Genomic DNA, 21642 nt, shown 5'->3' on the forward strand with positions numbered 1-21642 from the left:
TCTGTCAAATAAATAAAAATAAATAAATAAAAATAAATTATTCAGTCCTAAACTTATTCATCATATTTTCCCTGATTGACCCATTCCTTCCCTTGAAAACTCAGTAAAGGCTCTGGACCATGTTCTCTCTTCTTCTGTCTCCTGATCAGCCCTTGTCCTTTTCCTTGAGGCCCTGCGCAGTGTGCAATACCCTCTGTTTCTAGGGATTTGTGAGTATAAAATTCTTTCTTCATGACTATCGTTTCTGTATTGGTGTGTCTTACCATGCCTGATTAAAATGAATCTCAGAACAGAGATTTTTAGAACAGAAATGAATATAGATGTGTACTTACTGGATATCGGGGAAGGAAGTCTTTATAATCATATGGAAAAATACAGAATCCAAAATGAAAGGACCGATCAACTTTTTTTTTTTTTAAGATTTTATTTGTTTATTTGACAGACAGAGATCACAAGCAGGCAGAGAGGCAGGCAGAGAGAGAGGGGGAAGCAGGCTCCCCGCCAAGCAGAGAGCCCGATTTGGGGCTCGATCCCAGCACCCTGGGACCATGACCTGAGCTGAAGGCAGAGTCTTTAACCCACTGAGCCACCCAGGCGCCCCAAGGACTGATCAATTTGATCAAATAAAGGTTTGGTGGTTTTTAAAAACGTCTTTATAAAAGTCCAGACTGTAAGGGTGCCTGGGTGGCTCAGTCATTAAGTGTCTGCCTTGGGCTCAGGTCATGGTCCCAGGGGCCTCAGATCTAGCCCCGAATCTGGCTCCCTGCTCAGTGGCAACCCTGCTTCTCCTTCTCCCACTCCTTTTGCTTGTATTCCCACTCTCACTGTTTCTCTCTCTGTCAAGTAAATAAAATCCTTAAAAAAAAAAAGTCCAAACTGTAAGAAAAAATCATACAGGACAGAGCCAATACCATCTGTATGCAAGGAGAACTTACAAACAAAAGATAAAAATGGGTAAAGGATATAAGAAGGCAGTTTACCCACCACTGACATATTGACACTTATTCAACATCGCCATGAGCAAAGAAATGCAATCAATAAGTCTGGGCTATCAGATTGGAAGAAATTAAAGGTAATAATTATTCCTAGTTTTAACACTCTAAGACTGGAAGTCTAACTTCGTTGGTGGACTAGGGGGTAACAGATCTAAAACTAAAGAGTCCTAAGCAAGCACTTAAAATAAATTTATTATTTAGTGACATAGAAAGCTACCCATGATACATGAAGTGGGAGGCAAAAAAGCGTCTGAAATTGATGATGCCAATTTTGTGGGGACAAAAATTTTTGTATATATATTTACTCAAAGAGTAAATTTGGAAATTCATAGACCAAGATACTAATGATGCTTGTTTATGGGTGCGAGGATTACTGAGGACTTTTAGTTCTTTTTCTTACTTTTCCTCCTTTTTTTCATTTTACAATCTTTTCTTCACGTTGATCATGCAGTGTTTTTGGAATTGAAATATATATAATTAAAATGTATATTACATACATATAAAATGTATACCAAAACATCATTGTTTTATGTCCCCTGGTGATGACATTATGGATTCATCTGCTGGAGAGTAGTGTCAGATTTTCACATGGACACAACGTGAACATGTTAGCAGCGAGTAATAACTTCTTTTTAAGAAAAGAGAGAAAAAGGTATAGTGGTGCTCCCAAGCTGAGAGCCAGAACATCGTGGGTCCTCCCACACACCAGGACACACCGGCTGGGTACTCAGCCTCTCACCTGGCCTTGGGCGGGGCTTCAGGTGTACGCTTTTTACGTCAAGGTCTGCACTGAGCCGCAGAGGGCTCTGGGAAGTGTAGTCCCGGCCCTCCCGAGTTGCCCACTTCCGCTTCCGGCCACCGCAGCAGTGCCATAATTTCTTCTGCGATGGTGAGTAGGTTATGGGACGTGGGGCTTCTTGGAGGTCTTGGTTCCGGCCGCAGGGACAGGGGCTGGGTCTTTAGGAACTCGGGGGAGGGGGCGTGTGGCGGAGGTCAGAGTCAGGGGATTTCGACAGCTCTGCCTGGCGAAGGAGAGGTTTGAGGAGGCGGATGCCCTGGGCATCCCCGGTTGGGATGGAGTGGGGCGGGGCTCGGGCAGCTGTGCTGCGCACCCCCAGCTTTGGAAGCTGCAGTTTCAGGTCAGCAGTTGTGGCTTTAAGACGTGCATCGCTTGGTTTGGGAGACTCCAATGCAGGCAGTCTCAGATTGATGATATCTGGAATTCTTTCACGGTGGACGCACACCCACTTCTGCATGAATTTTCGGACTTTTCTGTGAAGTCATTTCCATAAGGAGCTGCAGAAGTTGATTTCTCATGTTCTGTATGTGTTCCCTTGAGAATTATTAAGCGCCGTACAAGTTTTAAGCGAATGTTTTGCTGATGTGGTGCTGCTAGGTCTGTTTTATTGCAGCGTCTGAGGCACACGGGTTGAATTCCACTCTGTCCCACAACATTACGATGTTGTGTGAATTCAATTCAAATATTTTTTTAATAGTAGATCTTTAATCGTATTGCATGCATTTTTGTTTATGATTTAAGGTGGGGTACGTACGAATTTAACAGTTGTTTCAACCCCATAGGTTGTAAAGACTCTTCTCATTGATCTTTTTCTCCATTATTGCAATATCACTATTTCTTGATTACTGTAGCTTTAGAATAAATCTTAGGGGCGCCTGGGTGGCTCAGTGGGTTAAGCCGCTGCCTTCGGCTCAGGTCATGATCTCAGGGTCCTCGGATCGAGTCCCGCATCGGGCTCTCTGCTCAGCAGGGAGCCTGCTTCCTTCTAAAAAAAAAAAAAAGAATAAATCTTAAAGTCAGAAGGAATGAGTCCAAATTTTGCCCCAAATTTTCTTTGAATAGGATTGTTTTGACTAGTCTAGGTTTTTAAAAAATTATTATTATTTCAACGTATGTTTTAGTATTGGTGTGTCAGATTTTGCAAAAAGATTGATATTTTATTGAAATTTTGATGGAGGTTGCATTGGAGAGATCAGATAACAACCTTGAGTGGTTTTTTTTTTTTTTTTTTCAGATTTTATTTATTTGACAGAGAGAGAGAGATCACAAGTAGGCATAGAGGCAGGCAGAGAAAGAGGGGGACATAGGCACCCTGCCAAGCAGAGAGCCCAATGCGGGGCTTGATCCCATGACCCCGAGATCACGACCCAGGACCCTGAGATCACAACCTGAGCCGAAGGCAGAGGCTCAATTCAATGAGCTACCCAGGCGCCCCACAACCTTTAATTGAATGAACATGGTATATCTTTAGGTATATATTTAGGCTCTCCCGGCACCAGCAGTGCAATTGCTGGATCATATGGTAGTTCTATTTTTAATTATTTGAGGACCCTCCCTACTGTTCTCTTTCCACAATGGCAGCGCCATTCTGTATTACTGGGATTCCTTTTCCTCCACATCTTCACAGACACTTGTTACGTCCTGTCTTTTTGAGTCTGGCCATTCCCACAGGCTTAAGGTGATATCTCACTATGGTTTTGATTTACATTTACCTGATAATGAGTGGTGTTGGGCATCTTTTCACGTGTCTGTTGGCCATGTGATTGTCTCCTGGGAGCTACAGTGAATGCAGGCTTGTAGACAAGGCCCATGGCAGGAATGGTGTGGACCCTCTGTCTGAGCCCTGTAGGGAGAGAGGTCCCCTTCCTGGAAGTAGGAGTAGATTACAGGAAGGCTAGATTCCATTCAGCTTGGGCTCAGAGATTTGTCCATGTTGTGTGGTGGGAAGAGTGATAAAATCATTGTTATCTCCTGGATCTTTTTTTTTTTTTTTTTAAGATTTTGCTTATTTATTTGACAGAGAAAGAAAGATCACAAGTAGGCAGAGAGGCAGGCAGAGAGACGGGTGTTAGTAGGCTCCCCGCTGAGCAGAGCCCAATGTGGGGCTCAATCCCAGGACCCAACATCATGACCTGAGCCGAAGGCAGAGGCTTAATCACTGAGCAACCCAGGTGCCCCTCCTGGCTCATTTTTATTTATGGCTTTGCCTTCTTGGGACTGTTCCTTTCTCAGAGAGAACTGGGTGTAAGAGAAATGAATAACCTCTGGTCTCTTGACATAAGAGCTTCAAGGGAGTAGAATTTCGGTTTCTTGTTGTTTTATGGCAGTGCCACTTCTCTTCCCAAACAAGGGCCTGCTCTCCTGACCTCACTCTTCATACCGTGGTCTTGACAGATGCCCATTCAGGCCCCTCAGCATGGCTGCCTTCCCCCCAGAAGTGGGTTTTTCTACTGGGGCAATTCCCGGTGTCCTGATTTAGTGTAGCTCTCCCTGGCTTCTCCTACTTGTCCATTGGGTTAGTAAATCATTCAGGCTTACACTACTTCAGGGCTGTGCTAGGTACAGGGAAAAAATAATTATAGTAACTGTAATGTTAGGCATTAATTGTTTATTTTATACCGGTTATGCTGAGGTGTTGTAAGCGGAAGTCAGGGCCTTTGCACCTGCCCCTCCCTCTGTACTCTTCCCATCCCAAATCTTCCCGCGGCTGATTTATTTTCACATCAGCCTTAGAGACCATCCTCGACAACCTGATTAATGCTGTCCCTCCCACACCTGCCTCCTGTGTTCTGTCCCAGAGCCCCCATGTTCTGGTTCGTAAACAGTCGGTCTTATTTTCGTCATTGCCCTTTTTATACTCAGAAATCACCTTATTTGTAGATTGGTTTACCTACCAGAATGCAAGCACCGTAGGAACAAGTGCCTTGTCCATCTTATTTGCCTCAGTGTCCAGAATGTTTGTTACACCGCCGAGATATAGTGAGACACCAAATAAGTCTTCGTTAAACAGATGTGTGCCTGTATTCCTAGGTTAGTGCTAAGATGAATGAGATAACGGCGATGATAGCAGTAGGCTGAGGATTTTCTAGGTGCCATGTACTAGCCTATGAGCTTTATTCAAATGCATATCCATGTGTATGCGTGCAAGAAAGACTGAATCCTTGCAACTTTGCGAGTAAGAAGTACCGTCCTCACGGCAGAGGAACAGACTCCTTTAGCGATTTGTCTCCGAGTGTTCATGTGGCTACAGAGTGGCTGAGCCGGAACTTACCCCAGGCCACAACTCCAGCATCCAGAGTCAAGACCTGCAGCTTCCCAGCCCTGCCTCTCCCGTCTTGCTGTCTGGATTGAAACACCATCATTTACCCATTTTCCTTAAACTTTAGCTCCAGACTCCTGTTTCAGTTCTCCTTTTCATCCGCGCGTGTAATCGTTCATCTAGTCCTGTTGTTTCTGCCTTGCCAGTGTCTCATTCCCATTACCTCTTTATCCCACTGCCCGGTTCACCAGTGATGCTGGTCAGCTTTCTCTGCCCAGGATGAGCCCCATATGGTAAAGGGGTATCTTTCTTTAAACCCAAGCACCTGATCCATGGTAGAATTCCAGTGAATGTGTGCAGTCTTCCCAGCTAGAACGGCAGCTGCTCGAGCGCCGTCCTCGTCTGCCCCGATCACCACTATGTCCCAACCGGCCCAGCGTGGTCCTTAGCATGTAACTGACTAAGCGAACACACGGCAGACAAAACCATTGTGCTCTGTAGCTGGTATCGAAGATCCCAGGATCCAAATATCAGCGGGCTGAGTTCACTTTGGTCCCAGTTTCCCATTGATGTATGTGTTGGGTTCCCATGTTGTGCCCCGAGCAAACTAAAATCCCAGGCCTCATAGAGCTCTGATTATCATGGGCACAGAGAGATAGTAAATGAGACCAACAGATCGTAGGTTTGGTGATAAGTTTCATGGGGAAAGATGAAGCAGGGACGATGCTTTGGGAGGGCTGGCAGAGGGACTTGCAATCGTAAGTAGGATTATCAGGATATGACTTCAGTGAACAGGTGGTGATTTCACTCAAAAGGTGCTAAGTAGACACCCAAAGGAAGTGAGAAGCCCATTTCCCTGGAGAAAGGGAGCAGCAGAAAAGGCCCCAAGGCAGCGGGTAGGACTGACTGGTCTATGTGAACAACAGTAAGGAGGCCAGAGTGGCTGAGCCCAAAGAGAAGAGGAAAAGTAAATGGGAAGTTGGGTATTAGGAGGTCAGATAGTGTGGCATCTTTTGGCTATCGATAGGACTCTGGTGAAGGTTTTGAGCAAGGTGAAGTTCTTGGCCAGAGGAGTGACATACCTTTCTTGTCTTTTTGGAAGATCATTCTAGGGGCGTCTGGGTGGCTCAGTGGGTTAAAGCCTCTGCCTTCGGCTCAGGTCATGATGCCAGGGTCCTGGGATCGAGCCCCACATCGGGCTGTCTGCTCAGCGGGGAGCCTGCTTCTGCCTCTCTCTCTGCCTGCCTCTCTGCCTACTTGTGATCTCTGTCTGTCAAATAAATTTTAAAAATCTTAAAAAAAAATAAAAAATAAAAGATCATTCTAGCAGGGGTGCCTGGGTGGCTCAGTCGGTTGAGCATCTGACTCTTGATTTCAGTTCAGGTCATGACCTCAAGGTCATGAGGCTGGGCCCTGCACCAGGTTCTGCACTCAGTAAAGAGTCTGCTTGAGATTCTCTCTGCCTCTGCCCCTCCCCCTGTGCACATGCACTCTCGCGTGCACTCTCTCAAGTAAGTAAACCTTAAAAAAAAAAAAACGAAAAAAGCATCCCAGCTGCTGTGTAGGAAGTAGGTTGTAGGGGGACAGGAACAGAAGCAGAGAAACCAGTTAGGAGTTAACTTCAGTGGTTTAGGCAAGAGATGATGGTGGTTTGGACCGTTACAGTAGTGAGAGAATTGGTTGGATTCTGGCTAGCATTTGAAGGTTTTTGCTGATGGTTGGATGTGGTGTATGAAGAAGAGGGGGAAAAAAATCAAAGACCACATCAAAACATATGGCTTGGGGCGCCTGGATGGCTCGGAGGGTTGAACCTCTGCCTTTGGCTTGGGTCATGATCTCAGGGTCCTGGGATCGAGCCCCTCATTGGGCTCTCTGCTCGATGGGGAGCTTGAGCTTGCTGGCCCCCTCCCCCTGCCTGCCTCTCTGCCTACTTGTGAACTCTCAAATAAATAAATAAAATCTTTTTAAAAAACAAACAAACAAACATGTGGCTTGGTTATTTGAAAAGACAAATCTGTGCTTGGTTTGGGGCATGTTAAGTTTGAGACATCTTCTAGACAGCCAAGTGGACACGTCGAGTTGGCCTCGAGTCATCAGCGTATGGACCCTGTTTGACGTCCCGAGGCTGGATGGGTTCAATGAGGAAGGGAATGAGTAGAGAGAGAGAGAGACTTGATGCACTGAAGCTTGAGGCAGCCCTGGCTTTTGGAGGTCGGGGATATGAGAAGGAACCACGAGGAAATTCTGTGTAAACTAGAAAGCCCTGGAAGCGAGCCAGGCAAAGGACACACGAGTGTGTTAGCACTGCTTCTATAAAGTGTGGGTCCAGAGGAGCCGTATCAGCCTCACTTAGGAACTTGCTTGAAACACAGAATCTTAGGCTCCACTGCAGAGCTGCTGAATTAGCATCTTTGGGGCTGGGTTCCTGAGGTCTGTTTCAGCCATCTGTCATGGTGATTTTTGAGAAGGTTAAGTTTCTGGAGCACCCTCCTAGAGGGTCCTGAGGGGCTGGGTTTCAATGGCAGCGGTCTGGAGGACACTGTTACACACCTCGGTCCTCCCCGTAGGCGGTCCATAGGCGGCCCAGTCTTGCACACTTGCTTCAGAGGGCAGTCCCTTGTGCAGGAGGGCAGTGTGCAAACTGGGAGACTGGAAGGCACTGGCCGGGGCAGGCTGTGCAGAGGTCTGGGACTGGATGGTTAAGGGCAAAGTGGAGACGTGAGCTCCTGAAACCATCGAGTGTAGGGAGTGTCTTGGAAGGGGCCCCCCGGGTGCTTTTTTTCTGTTTATCTGAACCTACCCTGTGGTTTGAGTCTCAGGAGGAAGTGGGTCAGGCAAAGAGGGGAAGGGAGGGAACTGGCAGTCCATGTGTTTGTGCTGCCTACTGACTGGTCCCGGGCTGGTTCCAAGAGTTTGGGTCTTCTCTCTGCCTCAAGCCTGGTGATGGAATTTGTTAAACGTGCCCAATGTGCCCGGCCCTTGCAAAATGGAGAACATGAATAGAGGAAGAAGGCCCCATTCCCTTGATGGTTTAGCGATCTCTCTTTCTCTCCCCCTTTTGAAGATTTATTTCAGAGAGAGAGAGCGCACGTATGAGCGAGGGGCAGGGCAGAGGGAGACAGAGTCTTGAAGCAGACTCCCCCGCTGAGTTCGGAGCCCATCATGGAGCTCGATTCCGGGACCCTGAGATTGTGACCTGAGCCAAAATGAAGAGCCTGCTGCTTAACCAATAGCCCCCACCGAGGTACCCCGATGATTTAGAGATCTTAACAGGGCAGCTGTGTGAGAGGTGGCAAGCCAGCAACTTAAAGCAGTTCTGGGTCCCAGAGTGACTAATTTGATCTGGTGGCGGCAGAAGGTCTCCCTTAGAAGAGCTTTTGAACTCCAGTCCATGGGTGTAATGTAGAGGGTTCATGAACTTGAGTGGGGAAAAAGTAAACACTAATTGAACTAAAAAATTGCATTTCCTTTCATTATGAATGCAGGTGACAAACCACAGTAGTTATTATCAGAACCCATGAATCTGCTATCCATGTAAATCATAGATATTTTTATATTATAGTTGGTGCAGATGTTTTAAAATATTACTTATGCTCATCACTATTTTGAAAATACAGTAGTTAATTAATTCTTGATATTTCCATGTGTAAAAAGAAGCACATCCCTGATATCTTATTATTTTGAATGTTGTATTCTAGTATAATTAGGCTTTAAAATAATTCTGTGTGTTCTATTTTCTACATTTATAGCGTTCTTCTGAGTAAGAGTCTGTAAGTCAAGACAGAACAGAAAAGATCACAAATTGATGTAGAAGACCTTTGCTAATCTGTATCTTGATTTATAGAATCCTTGAGGACTGAGATTTTTTTAAGGTGTTTATTATCATTATTATTATTATTTTAGTAATCTCTGCACCCAATGAGAGTAGCACACTCCTTCTGACTGAGCCAGCCAGGCACCGCAAGGACAGGATGTTTGATTGTTCTTATTTCTGCGGTGCTCGGAGTATCACGTTAGTAAAGCGTTCACAGTCCAGAGTCCCCTTCACAGAACACAGGTCTCGTGTCTGTGGCATCTGTACCCTGCTGCAGGGCCCTGTGTCTCACTGCGACACTTCTGCTGCTAGGCCCTCCCCGCAGAAACTCTCAGACTGTCTGCAGCCATCTGCAGTGTTCTTGACTCTGTAGACCATGGGTCTCTCTGGAGCAGGGACTATGCGTACAGCGACTCAGTAAGCGCCCACCGAGTCGGTGTCCAGAGGGTGTGCACCATACTGGAGACCCAGAGCTCTGGGGCCCAGAAGAAAGGCCTGCATAAAGTCAAGTTTCCCTCTTGAGCCCACAGGTCCCTGGAGCATGGGAACCAACCAGGCTGTGGAGCGTGAAGGTGGAGGCAGGTCCTTCCCTCTGAGCCCAGGGAGCCATCCCAACACTCCTCGTCAGAGCTTGGAGAACCTCAAGAGTGAAGGAGGCCTGGATCTTCTGCTTCTCAGGCTTGGGAAGATCAGAGGAGAAATGAAATCGCTGCCACCCTGGGAAAACCTAGGAGAGGTGACCATGGAGACTTGGACCTCCAGGCCTGGGGAGAGAGGTGCGAGTTCAGGAAGGGGGAGCGGTGGGGGAGGATCGGAGCCGGGCGTGGAAAGAGGAAGAGTGAGGTGCAGGAGAACGATCCAGTGTGTGTGTGTCAGTGAGCCCAGGCGGGAGCCCCCTCTTCTCATGGCTTCCTTCTCCTCCTACAGCTCTCCGCTCTCAAGCCTCAGCCCTTTCTCAGGATGGAGAGGACAAGACCGAGTTTCAGGTGGGTTGAGATCTCTTCTCCAGAAATGACACGCCAGGCGTCAGAGCATAAAAATGTCCCCTCCATTGGTAAAAGGGAACAGAGAAAACAATGTATTGGGCGAGTAATGACTTTACTCATTGCGTGTATCCACAAAGTAGCCATGTGAGAGAGGTGATGGGATCCAGGGTTAAAAAGAAAGAAATGAGCGAGGAACCCTGGATTTGAATCCAGGTCAGCATGGCTGTCATTTGCCATTCTGCTCTACATGTTCCTGCCCATCAATAATCATTTTCTCTAAGGGCCCGAGCCTAAATTAAGCAGAGAGGTGACTCCAGGTAATGAATCCATCTCTGCCTGAGTTTCTGTCCTCCGTGGGACCTTTCTCGGATTCATTTACAGATGTTATATTCTCCAGATGATACACTCTACCAAAAAGTACCCCATGGACCAGGTTAAAAGAGAGCATATTAGAGGAAAAGACATTTCGTCTATGACAAAATTACAAATTATAGTATCTTTATTTTCGGAAGAGGGGTTCAAATGCTCAAGCATTCTTGTTCAGGAAGGAAGAAAAGAAGAAACACAAACGGCCAATAATTATATGAAAAGATGATCAACCTCTAGTAGTCAATGCAGTACAGATTAAAACAAGGTAGGATTTTTTTTTTTTTTTTTTTAAGCAAATGACCAAAGATTGGAAAGATCAGCATTCACTGTGATCCCGATGGAGAAACGGGCACATGCACGCAATCGGAAGGCGCATTTTTAGCCTTTCTGGAAGTTCTGCGTACGTCTGCCCCACTCTTCAAGTTCATTCTAAATCAGAGCACGTGTTTGCAGAATGATCATTGCAGTGTTGTTCATAATAGCAAAGAAAGACAAAAAAAAGTCGTGGAGTGGACTCCATGTCATTTGTTGGATTGATACTGGATTGCTGGAATATTACGGTTTCGTTTGTTTTCTTGTGGATTTTCTGCTGCTGTCCAGGGAGATAAAGTGGATGAAACTCTTAGGACGAAGAAAGATGCACACACGCTTGCACTTTCTCTTTCTCACGCACACACAAGCCCCACCAAGGCTTTCCCAGCACTAGACATTTTTGCTAATCTGATGGAGGAGGCTGTGTCGCTGAGACCTCCCATGTATTTTGTAGTTCGTCACGTGGTCGGTGTGTGAGGAGCTCTTCCTTATGTTTGCTGCTGTTATATTTTTTGTTTGCGAATTGCTTAGGAAAGGCTCTTGCCCATTTGCATTAATTAATGAAAGGAGCTCTTTCAAGAGTAGGGCTGTTAACTCACCCATCTGAAGTGTGAATGGTTACTTTCTTTCATTCTTGACTTTGTGAATGGTGAGTTGACCATAAAGAAGTGTAACATTTTCACCTTGTTAAATGATTGGTTAGTTCCCTTTTGAAAATCTTGTTCCATACCTAGCTCCCGAAGGCCTTATGTGTTCTAAGCTTAACCCAAAAGACATGTAAATGGATTTTTATTTAAATTAAAAACGTTTTAATCTCTAATATGGCTATAACTTGGTTTTGTAAGTGGTGTAAGATATGCAGTTTCATTTTCTTGAAGATGGATAGCCAATCATGACGGTGCCGTTTATTATCTTTCTCATTCATATGCAAGTCGACTAAAGTACTGCCTTTATCATTTGTATATTTTGTGTGTATTTATACATGTACACGTTTATATATTTAATAGGTGTATATATTATACATTTGGAAGAAGGAAAGCATTGTTGACTTCGCTTTCCTTTAACGGGACTGTTCCTGCATTCTGTGCTCTGGCCCGCTGAGTTACTTGTATGTCTACGTATTGTTTTACCACTTATATCGAACATTGAACTTTCTAAGTTGAGAAGTTATTTTTTCTTCCTTTCCCTACTCATTCGCAAACATTTGTTGGACACCTGCTGTGGGCCAAACATTATTCTAAGCCCTCGTGATGTATCAGAGAGCAAAACAGATAGAATGCTCCTGCTTTTGTGGGGCTGGTGTTCTAGAAGGGGGAGGCAGGTAGCAGACAGTTTAAAAACAAGATCATCACTTTCAAGTGTCTTGAGGGGCATAGGCAGGATGAATTGAGAGAAGGTTTCTGCAGTCATCTAAGCAAACGACAGTGACAAGTCAGATTAGAGAGGTGGAAGTAATGATAGGGAGAAACAGATTTGAAATCTACTCTGAAATAATAATTGGCAGATTTTTTTTAAATGAATAAGAGTAAGAAATAAGGAAAAGGAAAGAATCGAGGATGCCTTAAAGGTCAACGATGCTTGTGTTTACCCACATCAAGGAGGTTAGAAGACTATTTGGGAGGAGACACTCACTTCTGATTGGGCTGTTTCTGCTTCAGATACCTTTTAGACACCCAGGTAATAGTTGGAGTTGGCAGGGCTCAGTGTAGACGACAGCGCTGGGTATAAAAATTTGGGAGTTAATGGTGGTTCACATCAATTTAATCAATTGTCAGATGGACTGTCTCTGGCCCAAGCTTTCTCCCTACTGTTACACTGCCTCTAGTCTTGGGATTGATCAAGGACTCTGCTCAGAAATGTGCTCTCTCAGTGGCACTCCTTTTCCAAAATCAGGAGGTGGGTTCCTCTGGTCTGGCCCCTCTGACCTCACTGGGACGACAGGATAGCAGAGTCATTTCCGCATGGAGAAGCGAGGTTGCCTGGGTCTAGTCCTCACTCATTGCTTCTTAGATACATGGTCTTTGACAAATAATGTTGCCTTTCTGAGACCCCAGGTTTCTCACCAGTGGCACTAGTCACTACCTTGTGAGTAGTTACTGGTAATAGAGCAGACGAGAGAACATTTCCAACACTCTAGAAAGCTCTCACTCTCCCTGAGTTCTCTGAGGTTTAAGTGAGGTCAGTCATACACAAATACTTGGGCTAGAGGGACGCCTAGATGGCTCAGTCCAATAAGCATCTGCCTTAGGATCAGGTCATGATTGTGGGGTGCTAGGGTGGAGTCTGGCATCCAGCATCCTGCTCAGCGGGGATCCTGCTTTTCCCTCTGCCTGCCGCTCCCTCTGCTTGTGCGCGCTCTCTCTCTCTCTCTCTCTGACAGATAAATAAATAAATCTTTAAGGAACATTGTTAGGCTAGAGCCTGCCTTACAGTCATTTTTCTGTAAATATAAGCTATAATATCATCTGCTTTATAGACTCACTGGTCCCCTGGTGATACACATCTTGGCCTTCATAGGACAATTGTGAAGGCTTAGTGGCTCTGGAACTAGACTGAGTATTCAGCTAGAACTAGACCTCTGTCTCTAAGTGGCTGTGTGACCCCAGCCAGGTTACTTCACCTGCTGGTTCGGGGGTCCCTGAGACCACCCCCACGTTCAGAGATTTGCCGGACCCGAGGGACTCAGTGTGTAGTTGTAGTTATGGCCACGATAGGTTACAGCAGCACACCTGTTGGCACCTGGCTTCCTCCAGACTTCACCCCACAGGGCTTTTCCCTTTGCTGGTTTTGCTTTGTTCTTTTTGTTTTTAGCCACACCAAGTCTTAGCTGATGTAGATGTTTCAAAGTATTACACTCGTGACTATTTCGAAAATACAGTAGTTGATTCATTCTTGATATTTAATGTGTACAAAGAAGCACATCTTTTGTGTTTTATTATTTTTGAACATTGTATTCCCATATAATTAGCCTTTAAAGCAATCCTTTGTGTTTTATTTTACGCATTTACAACATTGTTCTGCGTTAGAGTCCGCAGTATCACCGGACTGCCAAATCAGTCCACGGAACAGAAGAGATCACAAACTCTGATTTCGAAGACCATTGCTAACCTGTGTCTTGATTTATAGACTCCTTGAGGACGGAGTTTTTTTCAAGTTTATTATTATTATTATTATTATTTGGTAATCTCCACACCTAGCATGGGGCTCGAACTCACAACCCCGAGATCAAGAGTAGCGTGCTCTTCTGAGTCAGCCAGGCTCCCCGAGGACAGGGTTTTTAATCACTGTGATTTCTGCAGTGCTCAGAGTGTTGCATTAGTAAAGCGTTCATACTCCAGTTCTCCTTCACAAAAACCCCTGGGGCTCAGTTCATACCTGAGGATGACAAAGCGTGATTCATAGGGTCTCAGCAGTTTGGGGACACAGTTGCATAGACACATCTCAGTTGCTTCTGTTCAGCACGGACACAGAGGCCCATGTAAGACGTGTGTGTGGAGGGGGGTGTGGGCTAGGGCAGCAAAGAGCAGGATTTGCCTAGCTGCTGGGGGAGGGAGGGACAAGGGGCTGGTTGGTGAAGACCAGTCGTTCGGGTGGAAAAGGTGATTTGGGGATGCACGCGAACATTACGCACTGTTGGCACAGTCATCGTGGAGGAGAAGTTGGTATTCTCCCAAGTTAAATGAACCAACCGTATGAAGAATGGTAGCTCCATGGAATTGCCTTCAGAAGTGCTTACCCCGAGCAAAGAGTAGTTAGGGTTCCGTGCTTTGCTCTTGGGATAACATGGAAGATCCGTTGGTTACGATGGACACTATTAGCATCAGACATTAACAAAACTTGGTTTGACCTGCCAGAGGGAGCAGCTTCCTGCTGGCTTGCCTACTCTTCTCAGTGACTCCAAGTTGACTGTTCACCAGGCAGGTGTTGGTGTTAACAGTGTTTCACCTTTTAGGAGCCATTGACCTTCAGGGACGTGGCGGTAGTCTTCACTGAGGAGGAACTGAGGCTGCTGGACCCCGCCCAGAGGAAGTTGTACCGAGACGTGATGCTGGAGAACTTCAGGAACCTGCTGTCTGTGGGTAAGGGGAATGTCTGGGGAATCGGTGTTATTCTGGGGGGCATCATTGGCACATGGGGGAGTGCTGCAGTAACGTTGGATGTTATCGTTATTGTTAGCAACGACAGCTGTACGTGGAGAGGTGAATTTTCTCTGCAGAAATCTGTTGGGAATTTCTTGCTTGGCAAGTAGATGATGAGATGTAGTTTGTTACTAGTAGGATTGTGTTCACATTTAGCTTCAAAGGGTGTTAACAGGACCCTCTTCTTTTTTTTCAGACATAAAAGAAGTGCCCTGGTAGTTAGGATACACATAGGTGAATTTTGCTCTCGGCTTATTACTGGTCCGAGTCTGAAAGCCTGACTTGGCTTGAGATCCCTGACCATCTTGTGTTTATAACCTCATCTCTGAATTGTCTTTCACCCCACAGGAGACAAGAATACAAAGGAAATGGAGTATATTCCAGAAAGAGAATTAAAGGGCCATTACCTCAGAGAGGTGTCCTGCTGGAAAATCTGGGAACAGGTGGCTGGTGAATTAATTGGGAGTTGGGATCATAGAGGAAATCTTCAAGGGAGAAGTTTCCAGTTCTCAGAAGACACTTCTCACTGCCAAGGGTGGGAAGGAGCCCCTGCCCGGGGTCCACACATTGACAATTTGGTGGGCAGTCTTCAGGGACCCATCGGTTCAGAAAATCGAGCGTTTCCACCATGGAAAGCTGTAAGAGTGGTACCCGCTCAAGATTCTTGGATGAAAGCCTTTGTGAACGAGCCATGGAACATTCGAGAAAGGTGTAAAAAACTTGACAGGCAAGATATAATATATAAACATGAGGGGGACGGTTACGGCTTCGGCTGGATATCACATCACGATGACCACAGGTTACCTGAAACAGAGAGACCCTGTGATTGCAGTCAGTGTGGAAAGGACCGCATTAAAAAGCTGGTACTTCATCATCACCCTAACCCCCCAGAGCATGACTGGACAAGAAATGAACATGAAAACGGCTTCAGGGAAGAGTCATGCGTTCCCACTGATCCCAGAGGGCCCTGGAGAGAGAGAAGCCACAAAAACGAGTTGGGTTCGGGCTTGAGGCCGACTGCCCACCTTGAGAGACCCCAAAGGCCTCCCTCGGTGGAGAAAGCCTCTAAAAGTCCAGAGAGGGGCTGGGGCCCAAGGCAGAACACGCGCGGCCCCCGCCGTGCCCGGGCCCCCGCCGGCGAGATGCCCTACCGGTGCGACGTGTGCGGCAAGGGTTTTCGATACCAGTCCATCCTCCTCATCCACCAGGGCGTGCACACAGGCAGGAAGCCCTACGTGTGCGAGGAGTGCGGGAAGGCCTTTGGCCGCAGCTCCAACCTGCTGGTGCATCAGAGGGTGCACACGGGTGAGAAGCCGTACAAGTGCACTGAGTGCGGCAAGGGCTTCAGCTACAGCTCGGTGCTGCAGGTGCACCAGCGGCTGCACACAGGCGAGAAGCCCTACGCGTGCGGCGAGTGCGGCAAGGGCTTCTACGCCAGGTCGGCCTTGCACAAGCACCAGCACGCGCACCCCGGGGAGAGGCCCTACAGCTGCGGCCAGTGTGGCAAGGGCTTCGCCTGCAGCTCCCACCTCAGCAGCCACCAGAAGGCACACGCGACCCAGAAGCCCTACCAATGCGACAAGTGCGGCAAGGGCTTCAGCTACAACTCCTACCTGCAGGCGCACCAGCGCGTCCACACCGGGCAGCGGCTCTTCGAGTGCGACGTGTGCGGCAAGACTTTCAGCTACAGCTCGGGGCTGCTCAGGCACCAGCGGCTACACACGGGCGAGAAGCCCTACAAGTGCGAGTGCGGGAAGGGCTTCGGCCGCAGCTCGGACCTGCACGTGCACCAGCGGGTCCACACTGGCGAGAAGCCCTACAAGTGCGGCGAGTGCGGGAAGGGCTTCCGGCGGAATTCGGACCTGCACAGCCACCAGCGGGTCCACACGGGCGAGCGGCCCTTCGTGTGCGGCGCGTGCGGGAAGGGCTTCATCTACAGCTCCGACCTGCTCATCCATCAGAGGACGCACACGGGCGAGAAGCCCTACAAGTGCGCCGAATGCGGCAAGGGCTTCAGCTACAGCTCCGGGCTCCTCATTCACCAGAGGGTCCACACCGGCGAGAAGCCCTACAGATGCACCGAGTGCGGCAAGGGCTTCCGCTGCACGTCGAGCCTCTACAAGCATCAGCGGATCCACACAGGCAAGAAGCCCTACACCTGTGACCAGTGTGGCAAGGGCTTCAGTTATGGCTCCAACCTACGCACCCACCAGCGGCTGCACACCGGCGAGAAGCCCTACACGTGTTACGAATGCGGCAAGGGCTTCCGATACGGCTCAGGGCTTCTGAGTCACAAGAGGGTGCACACCGGGGAGAAGCCCTATAGGTGTGACGTGTGCGGGAAGGGCTACAGTCAGAGCTCCCACCTGCAGGGTCACCAGAGGGTCCACACGGGCGAGAAGCCCTACAGGTGTGGGGAGTGCGGGAAGGGCTTTGGCCGAAGCTCCTGTCTCCACGTGCACCAGAGAGTCCACACCGGCGAGAAACCCTACAAGTGCGGGGAGTGCGGGAAGGGCTTCAGTTATAGCTCAGGCCTGCGGAACCATCAGCGGGTGCACGGCAGCGAGAAACCCGACAAGTAGGCGTGCGTGGGGCTGGCACCCCGAGCTTTCTAGTCGCCAGAGCGCCAGTGCGGGAGAAAGCCTTTGGAAACATGGTGTGTAGGGTCGGCCACGGTTGACGGGAAGGGGACTGACCTGGTCATGGTGGCCCTTTCTGAAGGGGAAGCGAAGACCCGAAAGGCTGAGAAATGGGAAGAGCACTTGAGTCCCAGGCTTCTGCCCCCAAGTGTCCCCAAGAGTCTGTCGCATGGTGGATTGTCCTCAAGGAAGTAGGACGGGGCCTCAGTAAAAATCGTCACTCTCCTCAGAGTTGGCTCAGGAGGGAGCTTTTATGAATGATAATGAGTAGGTTGTGGGCATGGACTCCTTGTGGGGTGGGGGTGGGAATACCTACAGATGGGATGGGACAGATGTAGGAAAGAGTGCTTACCTCACCAAAACCAATATTGTGTGTACGTCTTAGAAGATGGTTTTTACAAAAAAAAAAAAAAACACACAACAAAAGGTGACATTACTATTGGTTGAGGCCAGTGGCTTTTAGAAGAGCCTGAACAGTTGGAGGGGGGGTGTGGGAGGGTCCCCCTCTCTGCAGGTCTGGGTGATGTGTCTCCATCACGCTTTTTATGTCCCGTTGCGGTGAACGTGTTTTATCTCCTAGAGATAAACTGCTCTCCTAGAGAAGTTACTGAACTGAGGGGCCGTTTCATTTCATCAGGTTGTTTAGTTTTGTGGTTTTGTTTTGTTTTGTTTTGTTTTTTTAAGTAGGCTACACACCCAGCGTGGAGCCCAACATGGGGCTTGAACTCCCTCACAGCCCCGAGATCAAGACCTAAGCCGAGATCAAGAGTCGGATGCTCAAGTGACTGAGCTGCCCAGGTGCTCCTCATTTTATTGGGTTTAAAAGCAAAAGCCCATTGGCATTGCACTGAATTTATAAGTTAATTTATTTTATTGTTATGAATATAATTCTTCTGCCCCGTTTCATTCATAGTGTTCTTAAACAGACAAGGCAACCATTAGAGCATCTTAAAGAGTCAGAAACACCATTTTAACTTGTCGGAACAGCTGTGGTAAAATAGTAACCAGAGCCACCATCGGTGGGGAATCTATAGAAACATGCACCTGTGAATTTATTGGTGGGGGTGAAAAAAGTAGTCATTTGGGGAAAGAATTCGTCAGTGTGTCAAGTTCAGTTTGTATTAACCTTTGAAGTGGCACTAAGTGTGGAGTAAGAGATACTCGGGAAATAGTTGCACATGTGGAAAAAGATGTACGCGTATGGCTGAGTTTCTTAGCGTTGTCTTAACATAGCAAAAAAAAAATACTCCAAGTGTAATAAACTAAGGCACATGTAAATGAATGAAAATCACTAAAAATATTCATACACATACATTGACATTGAAGGTTGCCCAAAAATTATATTGTGAACCAGGAAAGTTGGAGAACCATTTTAATATGGCCCTGTTTTGTTAATACATTTTGCGTGCATATGTTTAGAGAGCGAGAGAGATGAAAATGTGTGAAAGGTTAGTATGATAACTGCTTATCTCTAGTAAGTGGGATGTGGGGTGTGTAATACATTCGTGTACTTTTATATATTTTACTTTTTAACAAAGAGCATATATCAATTTTATAACAATAGTAAAGCTATTTTTTAAAAAAAAGTCTGGTGGAACAGTGCCTTATGTCAAAGATCCATGTCACAGCCTCTGTAATTTTGTTGCTGTTGCTTTTTCTACTGTGTACTTGGCACCTAAGTACCAAATATAAGGTATACAGATGAATGGAGAAATTTGTGACTTAGATGCTCTCTTAACTGGATGCATCATTTTTGTTGGCTTGGTCGGAAAGGAGGTTGACCTGGGTAATTGGGAGGAACTTTGGTGCTCTGCTCTACATTCTGGCCCTCTGGGACCGTGAGCCCCCAAGCCTGGCTTTCTAGAAGGCAGTGCACCAGGATGGGGCCCCTCCAGTCTCACCCCCTCACCAGGGGCATTGTGTGGGCCGAGCTCTTCTCTGCTGCCTGGGCCACTGCGTAAAGAATCAGTTATAGGTGCGACAGGGAGGTGGGGGAGGGCCCTTTTATCTAAATGAACAGTTAAAGAATATGTCTTTAATGATTGTAACTTTTTAGCAAAGTGTCCATAGCTGAAATGGTTAGCTTTCCAAAGGGGCTTGGGAAAAAAAAAAAAAAATCTCAGGTGTTTTGGGGAATAGCAGCGGCATCGTTCCAGTCGTGGCGTGGGTTTTACAGCCAAAGAACACAGACCCTACCCCTCAGACCCTTAAGGTCTATGGTTGAAAAGTTCAGCTCTCTAAATGGATTTCCTACGGAGGATTGCAGATTCTTTTTTTTTTTTTTTTTAAGATTTTATTTATTTGACAGACAGAGATCACAAGTAGGCAGAGAGGCAGGCAGAGAGAGAGCGGGGAAGCAGGTTCCCTGCTGAGCAGAGAACCTGATTCGGGGGCTCGATCCCAGGACCCTGGGATCATGACCTGAGCTGAAGGCAGAGGCCCACTGAGCCACCCAGTTGCCCTGCAGATTCCTTTTTTTTCTGTAATTTTATTTTATGCATTTTTAAAAGCTCCAAAATTTTAATTTTGATTTTGTTTTTAGTTTCAGGAGTAGAATTTAATAATTCATCAGTGGTGTATAATACCCAGTGCTTGTTGCATCGAGTTCCCTCCTTAATGCCCATCACCCAGTAACCCCATTCCCCCCACCACCTCCCCTCCAGCAGCCCTCAGTTTGTTTCCTAGAGTTAAGAGTGTCTTTGGATTTGCCTCCCTCTCTGTTTTTATGAAATCTTGCCATTTGCAACAGCGTGGATGGAGCTAGAGGGTATTATGCCAAGCAAAATAAGTCAGAGAAAGACAAATACTGTACGATTTCACTCAGATGTGGAATTTAAGAATCAAAACAGATGAACACAGAGGAAGGCAAGGAAAAAAACAAGACAAAAAAAGGGAGGACCATGGGTTCTTAAGTTGGTCTGGGCAGTCTCTCCCCAGTGTTCTGGAAGTAGTTGTTACATGCTGGCTGCCTGCCGCTAAGCATCTGGATGCTTGACCAGCACTGAAAGGATCTGCTTCCCAGATGGCTCTGGGCATCACAGAGCTTTGAACAGGAGGCCTCAGTTCGTCAGTGGTTGTTGGAAAAGGCCTGAGTTCTTCACCACGTGGGCATCTCTACAGGACGACCCGAGGGCCTTGGGACATGGCGGCTAACTTCCCTCAGGGCAAGTGACCAGATTGGAGAGCACAAGCAGGAAGCCACAGGGCCTTCCGTGACCCAGGCTCCGACATGACCATCACTTCCGCTTTCTTCTCTTAGGAGTCACTAATTTTTCGGGGGTGGGGGGATTAGGCTCTACCCCTCACAAAAAGTACCAGAGAACCTGTGGATGGGTCTTCAAACCACTGTACCTACTAACAGCATGAGCAAATGATTCCGATGGAACGATCATGCCAACAGGCGACCTTCGTCGATGTGTTCTAACCATCCTACCAGCTAGAGGCTGTCCTCAAGGTCCCACTGGGTTGCCTAAAGTTTACCCAGGTGCCGATCAGCTGCTGCTATTTCAGTGGGGGCAAGGGGTACACAAGTGTCCAGGGGAGTGCTATCACCACTATGGATTGGCTGGTGTCAGACACTAAACTGCAGTGCGTTTTCTGCAAAATCAGCAGGAAAAGTAAAGATGTCACTCTGTTGTCATTCTCTGAGTGTTGCATGGTAGGAAGGTTAGTACAAGTTTCAGGGCATCTGGAGGGTTGTAAAAACACCCTCTGTGGGCAGAGTCAGAAACTGAATGGTTGGTAGCCTACAAAGAATAATGGTGAATGAGTTTTCTCTAGCTGAAGGGGGTTGGTAGGGCGGATAAGTCTGGTATAGAATATAAAGTTGATTGTGATAGTAACATTGTATTTTGCCAACAGGTGACGAGTGATCATTTTATAAGGTAGAGTCAGAGACTTAGAATATGTTCCCCTTTTCTAAATTTCTTTAAAGTTTATTTATTAGAGAGAGAGAGCATGAGCAAAAGGAGAGGGAGAAGCAGGGAGGGCTCAGTCCCAGGACTCTGGGGTCCGAAAGCAGACACTTGAAAGACTGAGCAATCCAGGTGTCCCAAGATACCTATTTCCGAGTAGATTTTGTGGGTCCAGACAAATTGTAACTGTTCCTCAGAACAGTCCTTAGCCTGAATATAAATATCCAAGGTTTAAAACCCAGCCTATTTTTATTCCAGCACGAGATGGAGAATGAAATACACCAACTCAGTATTTCAGCCTACCAGGATGAGGGTGTATCATGGTAGGTCAGAAATTAAATTTGGTTTATTCTCACTTGGGAGATGTCCTGCATTCAGATGTGTTGCTCAGAGCTATGAAAACAAGCTAAGCCTGG

The 21642-nt window shown here is 47.0% G+C and overlaps 1 protein-coding gene across 3 annotated transcripts; it reads left to right on the forward strand.

The window, feature by feature from the left end:
* The first annotated feature begins 1854 nt into the window (after positions 1-1854).
* Positions 1855-19012, forward strand: ZNF229 (zinc finger protein 229). Of its 3 annotated transcripts, none has more exons than XR_009400756.1 (6): positions 1855-1884; positions 9398-9643; positions 9795-9853; positions 14487-14613; positions 15022-17579; positions 17997-19012. XR_009400756.1 is itself a non-coding variant. In XM_059382046.1 (5 exons), exons 2-5 carry the CDS (start codon positions 9409-9411, stop codon positions 17253-17255), a joined length of 2655 nt encoding a protein of 884 aa, XP_059238029.1. In that variant the 5' UTR covers positions 1855-1884; positions 9398-9408; the 3' UTR covers positions 17256-19012. The 3 variants fall into 3 exon arrangements, 1 of the variants encoding a protein (XP_059238029.1); XR_009400757.1 differs by having other exon boundaries at positions 18000-19012; XM_059382046.1 differs by having other exon boundaries at positions 15022-19012.
* The last annotated feature ends 2630 nt before the right edge of the window (positions 19013-21642 follow it).

The sequence above is a fragment of the Mustela nigripes genome, chromosome 17 (assembly GCF_022355385.1).
Source record: "Mustela nigripes isolate SB6536 chromosome 17, MUSNIG.SB6536, whole genome shotgun sequence".
In the NCBI taxonomy this organism is placed as follows: domain Eukaryota; kingdom Metazoa; phylum Chordata; class Mammalia; order Carnivora; family Mustelidae; genus Mustela; species Mustela nigripes.

Coding starts and splice junctions, on each gene's coding strand:
- ZNF229 (XM_059382046.1), top strand. CDS start 9,409: ATGGGAACCAACCAGGCTGTGGAGCGTGAAGGTGGAGGCAGGTCCTTC. Junction 9,854..14,486: donor AGGACAAGACCGAGTTTCAG/GTGGGTTGAGAT, acceptor TTCACCTTTTAG/GAGCCATTGACCTTCAGGGA. Junction 14,614..15,021: donor CAGGAACCTGCTGTCTGTGG/GTAAGGGGAATG, acceptor TTCACCCCACAG/GAGACAAGAATACAAAGGAA.